This window comes from Herpailurus yagouaroundi, unplaced genomic scaffold (genome assembly GCF_014898765.1).
Source record: "Herpailurus yagouaroundi ecotype Mexico unplaced genomic scaffold, PumYag 215, whole genome shotgun sequence".
Lineage (NCBI taxonomy): Eukaryota > Metazoa > Chordata > Mammalia > Carnivora > Felidae > Herpailurus > Herpailurus yagouaroundi.
Window position 1 is genome coordinate 8,348,447 of NW_024412446.1, and position 9,138 is coordinate 8,357,584.

Sequence of the window (9,138 nt, forward strand, 5' to 3'; positions counted from 1 at the left end):
TTCCTTCCTTCCTTCCTTCCTTCCTTCCTTCCTTCCTTCCTTCCTTCCTTCTTTCCTTCCTTCCTTCTTTCCTTCCTTCCTTCTTTCCTTCTTTCTTATCAAAAAATGCTGTTGGAATTTTGTTAAGGGTTGTGTTGAATCTGTAGATCACTTTGGGTTATATTAACATCTCAATAGTATTGACTTTCTATTCATGAATGCAGTTATGTCTTTCCATTTACTTAGGTCTTCTTTAATTTCTTTTTGATAGCATTTTAATTGGTTGTCCATCCACTTCAGATTAGTAAGGAGTTGTTAGATGGGTGATTAGTTCATCATTTCATTAACGTGTGCAACTAGAAATTTGACTTCATTCTCATCTCTGCCTGCCTTCCCTCCTTTATTTACTAAGAACTTACTATGTATGAGGTACTTTGCTATACTAGTGATAAATGAAATATATTTCCTGTCCCATTGTACAAATAACTATTTTACATAATTAATTGATTTGATCTAGAAGAGAGCAACTCTCAATGTGCCATAAGAAATTAAAGACAGAAAAGATTACACCTAATCAGAGATGTAGTCTTCTCTTAGAGAAAATGGCATTTGGGATGCAGAGATGGTGCAGCAGAACATTCTAGAAAGAGAAAGCAATATGGGCAGAGGTCAATAAGCAGTCTAGTTTAGTTAGAACAAGAGCTGTAACAGAGAGCAGCAGAAGACAAGAATGGAAAGAGAGTTTGGGGCTTTGAACACTTTGTTTTAGTAAGGAATGGGAAGCCACTGAAGGTTTTGAGCAGGCATATATAGTAACATGATTGGAACTGTGCTATGGAACAATTAATCTCTCTGTAGTGGGTTGAGATAGTTTGGAGGAAGGAGAGAGTGGCGTGGGGAGACTAGTGTAGAATTTCCCAGACAAACAAAAATGAGGGTCTGGGTTAGGGTGGTGACGATGGGAATGGAGCCACAAGATGAAGTCTCAGAGATATTGCAGAGGTGGAATTGACAGGATTTGGCAAATTATGGATGATGGCAAGAAACCGAAGTCAAAGACAAGAGATTTCATGTCTGCGTGAGGACATGAGTTCATACCATTAACTGAATAAGGAAAAAAAACAGGTTTGGGGGGAAAGGTGGTAAGTTAGGTTTGGGAACCTGTCCACAGCAGCAGTTCCTGTGCTGGATAATTGCTATTCTGTAAACAGTGGCTGCCGTCACCAGCAGTGGAAGGTACCAGAGGGTGAGTGCTTGTGCTTCTACCTCCAGAGCTCTGAGAACGGCTGACATTCCAGAGTTGAGAGGAAAGCTGACCGTCTGCATGCACTTATTTATAGGGTTGTATTCAGCAAACCCTAGTCAACCTCCTCTACCTGCCAGGCACTGTGGCAAACACTGGAGATACAAAAGTGAATTAGACCTAGTCCCTAGTCTCAAGGACTCTCTTAGCAACAGCCATGTTTGTGACTGATTATAATACTGAGCAGTTTATTTGCTAGAAAATGCTTTACAGATTCTTTGCTTACATCACCCAGGTTTTCTTTCTATTCATTTGTTGCATTACAAAGCCTCACTCCTACTTGTATGTGTTAATTTTTCTACATTCGTTTTTGAATTTTATGTTCCAGGATTATAGTGTCACCTATGGCCACTGTCCGGAAATCACAGTGTACACGAGCTGCTGCTACTTTCCCAGTGCAGCACAACTCCCTTCCTTGTGGGCAGAAAATAAAAAATCTCTTCTTAGCATGTTGGTGGAGGTGAGCCTTTCCCTTTTTAACTAGAAGCAAGCTCCCAGGAATATGTTCAATGAAAATCTTCATCAAAACATGTTCTTAATTTTTTACTAAAAATTTTATTATTTATTTTAAAAATATGTATGGAAAGAGTTTTGTTGAATTTATATCACCTAGGTCAGTGCCGTGACTTCACATATCTGGAATCTGCTGTAATTTAGATAATTTAACCCTGTGTGATGTTGCACATATTTTTCATTTGAATCTCATGCATTAGTTACTTTGAGCGAGTATACTGTGCTGGAAAGTAAATCATTCAGGATATCAGAAGATTTGTGTTCCGACACTTTAGGCTTTGACTGTTATCAGAGTTCTTTTTTCACATATTTCATCTTTATGCTCTGAAGCAGTTTATGAGTAGCAAATGAGGTCAGAAGCAGTTGGGGAAGGACCAACAAGCCAGGTTTATGGGGTTTTTTTGCTGTTGCTTTGTTCATTTGTTTATTGTTTTTTATCATGCCTCAGGCTGTTGCCTCTGGAAATATGTGGAAACACAAATTTATATGTTGAATATTTTTTCAGGTCCACAAGGGAGTTCATGGTTTTGTTAAAGATAAGACTGGAAAACCAATTTCTAAAGCAGTCATTGTACTCAATGAAGGAATAAAGGTACACACAAAAGAAGGGGGCTATTTCCATGTACTGTTAGCCCCAGGCGTCCATAATATCAACGCCATCGCTGATGGGTATCAGCAACAACATTCACAGGTGAGAAACTCAAACTAAGTAGTATCATGTAAATTCTTATTCTTAATAGTACTTCTATTTTTCTTTGCAACTCTTGTAAGGAATAAAGAAACACAACGTATAACCAACGCTTGCTTATATCTTGTTATCTTTCTAGGCTTTGGCAACACAAGGGAAATTTTTATAGCATTTTGTATACTTGTGATGACAATGACTCATCTCCTTGGTTTGGTATAAAGGCCTTAGGAATATTCCAAGGATACAATATACCTTAAGGGAACTTTTTTTTGTAATTCTTGCACTTTATCCCTCTAGGTCTTTGTGCATCATGATGCAGCTAGTTCTGTGGTAATAGTCTTTGACACAGATAACCGGATATTTGGTTTGCCAAGGGAGCTTGTGGTAACCGTATCAGGTAAAGAAATTTAAATTTTTAGTAGTTGAAGTTAAAACCGGTTCTGACGTTTCAACTTGAGAGTGGATTGCCTCCCAATCACCTGAAGCTAATCACTTTTCTTCTAATACCTCCTTATCTAAACATTTTTTTGGATTTTTCTGGAACACTGTTCTCCCATATGTTCTCATGGCTTGCTCTTTCACGTGTTCAGGTCTATACGCAAATGTCACCTCCAGAGAGACATCTTCCCTGATCACCCTAGCTAAGACAGCACCCCTGTCACTCTCTCTACCCCACTTTTTTTATTATAGGACTTATCACCATTTGACATTATATTATATATTTAGTCATTTACTTGTCTATATTCGATCTTTCCCACTAAAACATAAAAGCCTCAGAGAGAACAGGGAGTTTATCTACCTCTCCTGCACCTAGAACCATGGCTGGCACATAGTGGGTCTTAATGAAGAGTTATTGACTGAATGAATGATTTGCTTTATATTAAGATCATAAGTCCCTTGGACTTTGACTTGTATTCTATTTTTTCAAGATCATAGAAGGAAGAGGAGCACCTGAGTGGCTCAGTTGGTTGAGCATCCGACTCTTGATTTCAGCTCAGATCATGATCCAGGGGTCATGGGATCGAGCCCTGCATCAGGGTCTGTGCTGAGTATGGAGCCTGCTTAAAATTCTCTCTGTCTCTCCCTTTGCCCCTCTCCCCAACTTGTGCTCTCTCTCTAAAATACAATACAGTACATCGTGGATCCTGTTTTCTCCAGGACTAATATGTGCCATAGCTTGAATTACTGAAAGGTTAAAAAGTTAAAAAAAAAAAAAAAGTATAGTACAATAATAAATACTCTGTATTGTATCCTTTTGATACAGAGAACCTTGGCTCATTTCTAAGTGCAATTTGGACTTGACACAAAATAACCAAGTTTTATTACAGGGTGTGTGGCAGAGAGAGTCTTAGTTAATAGAGAATGGTATATTGGAAATATGGTCAAATCATAGATACTAGTGTGGAATATTTAAAGTAAACAGTTATTAGCTTGAACCAGATAAAGTGTGAATAACTTAGTGGTTAGACGGACATGGGAGCTCTGAGTCAGCAATGGTTTAAATCTAGCTTTGCCACCCATTTACTGTCATGAACTTAATTTTTTTTATGATTTTGTTATTATTTCTGTTACTAAGACTCTTATTTTGATAACTTATGTACAAATATTTTAAATAAATGGGGGTTTGGGATGAGATAAAATTTGTTGGAAAGGAGCAGAAGTCACTGATTGATATAGAGCCAGTTGTAGAGCAATAGTTTGGCTTCATTGTGGTTAATATATATATATATATACACACACACACACACACACACACACACACACACACACCCCTACACACACATGCACATGGAAAGCTGTGGAAAAATATTCATGAGCGTTATTAAAAATCATCTCTGGTTAATGGAGATGTGATGTGGAGTTTTGGCTTAGGGTTTTGGTATTTTTACTTACCTGTATTTTTTCTCTTTTTTCTTTTTTTAAAAATTTTTGTAATGTTTTTGCTTTTTGAGAGACAGAGACAGAGCGTGAGTGGGGGAGGGGCAGAGAGAGAGAGGGAGTCACAGAATCCAAAGGAGACTCCAGGCTCTGTGCTGACAGCTCAGAGCCCGATGCAGGGCTCAAACCCACAAACTGTGAGATCATGACCTGAGCCAAAGTCGGACGCTTAACTGACTGAGCCACCCAGGCGCCCCGTTTATCTGTATTTTTCTACACGTACTGCCTGTGTAATAATAAACGGTTGTTTTTAAGTGCATGAAATAAAAATAAAAGAAGTAAAGGGCATATTATGAAAAGCATCACTGTAAGCAGCTTATTCATATCCTTAAAGTGGAACACCACTCAAGTGGCAATTTTGTTTCATAGGTGCCACCATGTCAGCGTTGATCCTAACAGCTTGCATTATTTGGTGCATCTGCTCAATCAAGTCTAACAGACATAAGGATGGCTTTCATCGGCTCAGGCAGCATCACGATGAGTATGAAGATGAAATTCGCATGATGTCAACAGGCTCCAAGAAGTCCCTCTTAAGCCACGAGTTCCAGGATGAAACAGACACTGAAGAGGAAACCTTATATTCTAGCAAACATTGAAACAGACCTCGCACATCTCCCAGCATAAGTACCCAGCAAAATTACAGTTCCTTTTGGGAGACACTGCATTCAGAAGAGAGACTCTCTTGCTTCTTCAAAGAGCTTTGGGAAGTTAACTTGCTAAATTTGTATTCTCTGTGAATTTGGCTGGCGGTTTTGAACTTCCCCTCCTTTAAGTACTGTTACCTTAAAAAAAAAAATCTGCTTTCTATTTATGCAGCAGAGATGGGACAGCCACTTTGTTTTTCTTTTTAATTTAAGATGAGCTGTTTGGAGCTTACGTTATAACTGCATAAAGCCACTTGGATCTTATATTTTGCACATCAGGTGTTTACTAGTGGCTTTAGCTTTTTTATTTTAAATGGCCAAAAGAATCCAGAAACATTTAGGCAGGGACAGCAGTCAGAATCTGACATAAAGCTTTAAAAACTCAAGGTTTCTCAACCTACTGAGAAGTACTTTTCTCTAGTTACTAAGCAGCTGGAGTTTCTCTTATTATTCAGGTTTAATGGAGGCTGAATTGATTTTTAAATATATAACATTAGGAAATGAATACATGGGCTTCCACATTTGGCTTTCTACTTGTTCCAAGGTTAGATCAGAACTGGTGGGCAGTGCTCTAAGCAGGACTTCACTACCTCTCTTATAAGGTTTGGCAGAGTTCTAATACCCCCATTTTACGGGAGAACTTGTTGACTTTGTTGTAAAAGATCTAAATGTCCATTTGAATAGAACTGAGAGGGAGATCTACCAAAAGCTAAAACTCGTGCGGCATATCTTTTAACTTGGTAAAATCCCACAGGTGCTGCTGCTTTTTATCTGTGAAGCACTAGATTATTCTAGGAATGCCTAATTCTTTAATATTTCCTAAATTTGAAACTTTTTCTGTGTTGTACACTTATGGCTTTCAGATGACCCGGCAATGTACAAGATCTGAATTCTACTGAAAATATCTGGAAGTGTGGAAGAGACCTACTTGCACGTCCTTAACCTACATTTGAACACAAAATAACTACAGTTCATGCTCCAGTTCAAGCCTACGGATATCCTACTGTTTCTGAAATAGTTTGGCCAGTCTTATTCATATAGGTCTCTGCAAGTGATTGGGTTCTTTGTCCTAATGTTTCATTTGGCAGTCTCTTTTTGATCAACCAATTTTGTTAAAAGTTCAATTGAAAGCATTTAAATATGGCTCCCTCCATTAAAAGAAAATGTAAACTGTGGATTGCCGTGTGCTATAACACTGTGGTGAGAAAGTATCATCTTCACTGCCACTCAGGTTATCGCAAAGACCTGAAAGATTTGCATTTTATTGTGTCTGTCATATCATGCTATTCAATGGAATTGATGCTTTTTTTAAGTATGAGTCTTACCAATGATCTAATGGTTTAATACCTTTGAATGTTTTTAGTGGCCAACTTGCTGCTGAGTTTGTACTAAATCAGGGGATCAAAAAACTTGCTCTCATCTTTTCAAATTGTATTTTATATCCATTAATGTATCAGTCATCCCAAAGCCTTCCTCTGGAGTGGTTTACCACCCATGTAGGTCATTCCACGTTTTGTGAGGAATGCACCCGAAGTGGCTTTATAAAAAGAGATTTGGCTAAGCAGGAATAATGACGTCATGATATTTGTTAGTATCTGCGATAAATTTGGGTGGTTCAAGGTTAAGCCATTCTGGTATTAATCCTATCATTAACAACTCTAAATTTTGAGCCCTTGCCACCCCATTCTCACCTGACCGCATACACAGAACAGCTAATGCTTCATGAAATATATGTGATTTAACTTCTTCTAATAATACTTTACATTTTCTTTAAGAGGATGATGTGGTGGCATTGCTCTTTTGAGCTTTACTTTTAAGAGCGCAAAGTCAGAAAACCAACAAGGGCCTATGAGTGGCTGGCCCTGGTTGGGACATTGCAGGTGGAAATGAAACGAAGTTGATATGACAGCCTTTACTTTTTTAGCATTGGTCTTCAGTAGAGGGTGCCTTTTAAATTCATTTCTCTGTTGAGTTAAACATATCTTTAACTGTACATCACAGTGGCTGGAGTCCATGCCTTTTAAGCATGTATAAAAATTTTTTAGAAATGAACATACAAATAGTTCTTTTAGTAATTTTTCCTGAAAGTAAAACCAAATTCTGCTATAAATCTTGAATCTTTAATGAATTTCTAAATAATGCATTGCTCTGGAAAATAAGACCTTCTCAGCCTGTGTTACCTATGAACATGAATGTATAGGATCATGACTACTAAGATTGTGTTCTCAGCCCTGCTTTGTTTTTTATTTGTGGATCTAATCTTAGACCACATTAACTGCTTAAGGCATTGAAGCCATAGGGGACAGGGAATGCATTTCTTCAGTGTTTCTCCTAGAGACTTTCCATTTCCCTGGAGTCATGGAGGCAAGTAAGTATCACAGTATTAAGGAATTTGCCCAAATCTGAGTTGTGCCTTTCTTTCCTCACAAGGCATGTTTTTTGTCCTGGTGATCAGTTTGTAAGCCTTCTTCCCTCCCAGCTCCTTAATAAAGGCAAAGTGATTGAGTAGGTAATGTTCAAAGTGTCTGCCTGTGTAAATGTACTTGTTAATGTACGGTTAATGCAGTTCCATAAGATGAACTCAAGTTAATTTCAGAAGGAGAGACCTTTTGGTTTTGCTGTATTTCACTGAACACTTGAATAGTGTTTGGGATTCCATCCAGTTGAGGAATGCTTGCAATTTTCATTGGAGGGAATTTGCTTTGGGACTTTGTCATCCTCCAGAAAGGAAACATAATGTATATTCGGCCCAGTATGATTGATTGGTTAATCTTTGGTAACTTTCACCTGGACGGCATTTGCTGAATTAATGAATATTGGACTTAAAACTAATTATGAGTTGACAAATAAATAAAAGGTAGTCGTATGCCTCAGCTTATTGTGTTTCTGAGCTAATACCAGGTTACTCAGTAACCATGACTTGCTCCCCTATATCCATTTATTCTCAATAGTAAATAGTTTTCTTGTCTTGTTGCCAGAAATGCACTTGTGCTAGGTTTTGTCCCTGCTGTATTAAAAGCTTCTTGGCTATGAATGCTGTCATGGTGCCCTGCCTTATGGTTCTCTGATAGAATTGTTTTTAACAATAGCAACTTTATTGTTACTACAAAAAATTCGACTGTGGTTGATGTTCAGTGATTTTCTATCTAGAAACTTTTTGGTAGCTCTTTGAGTTTCTGATTTGTTTTAACTAAAGCAGATTCTTTGGGGGTGGTTAGGGCCCTTGATTAATGTCAACTAAACTTGGATTTACAGTTCATGAAGAAATATCTCCCAACACCCATTTCTCCAATTTTTAGCATTGATTAATTAATATTCCATTTGATTTTCAGAATATTGTCCTAGTTGATTTTGATTAGACAGAACATATTATGAAATTGAAAATAGGCTACCATCTTAAGGCAATTGGATATGAATTATGCAAATATGTATGATTATGACTTTTATAAATGGTGTAACATGAGTGCACTAGCTACACTCTATGCTGGCCATGCTGCAGATTTTCTGGAGGTATGACATAATGGTATTTTTTTTATGCTCAGAGTAAAAATCAACTTTTCGCCTCTTTGTTTTTCCAGAGTGACATTCCCAGGCTCCAGAACAATTCTATAGCTATTCATATGAGGTGCCCAACACTCATTCATCTCAAGTGCTTCAGTCTTGGTTTATCTCATGCACTGTGCCTTCAAAATGAAATTTTTAAAAGGGACTTTAAATGAAGTTGAATAGTAGTTTTAAAAAAGTCAATCTGTGTAATTTATGTGAAATCTAATTGTAATGAGGTCCTTTCTGTTTTTTATATGTAAACAGATCTACTAATCCTGTATAAAGGTTATTTTATGATGTTTGTCTTTCTTTGTGTTTTGTCTCATAATCTTTTTTCAAAGGCAACAGACCAAAAAAAATTATTGTCCCAATTTGAAAGCTATGTATTTAGTTTTTCTACCTGTGCTAAGGGGAAAAAATAGTACCAGGCTAGGAATACAGAGTGTTACCTGTAGAATGTTTTTGTCTTCACAAATTGACTTGAAAGAAAGCTGTTTCCGAAATAATCCCATCTTATAGTAGCCACA

At 37.5% G+C, this 9,138-nt stretch overlaps 1 protein-coding gene across 3 annotated transcripts in view; it reads left to right on the forward strand.

Annotated features, from left to right (window-relative positions):
• CPD (carboxypeptidase D) overlaps positions 1–8,912 on the forward strand; it is an 82,578-nt gene extending 73,666 nt beyond the window's left edge. Inside the window, exons 18-22 of one of the 3 annotated variants that reach the window (XR_005784701.1) lie at positions 1,611–1,742; positions 2,301–2,486; positions 2,781–2,880; positions 4,791–7,433; positions 8,644–8,912. Coding sequence is in view for 2 of the 3 variants with exons in the window: in XM_040455445.1 (XP_040311379.1) it covers positions 1,611–1,742; positions 2,301–2,486; positions 2,781–2,880; positions 4,791–5,017 (645 nt within the window). In the remaining variant the exon portion in view is untranslated. Of the gene's footprint in view, positions 1–1,610; positions 1,743–2,300; positions 2,487–2,780; positions 2,881–3,412; positions 3,455–4,790 lie in introns of those variants that run through there. The other 2 variants (XM_040455446.1, XM_040455445.1) reach the window with 2 other exon arrangements.
• The last annotated feature ends 226 nt before the right edge of the window (positions 8,913–9,138 follow it).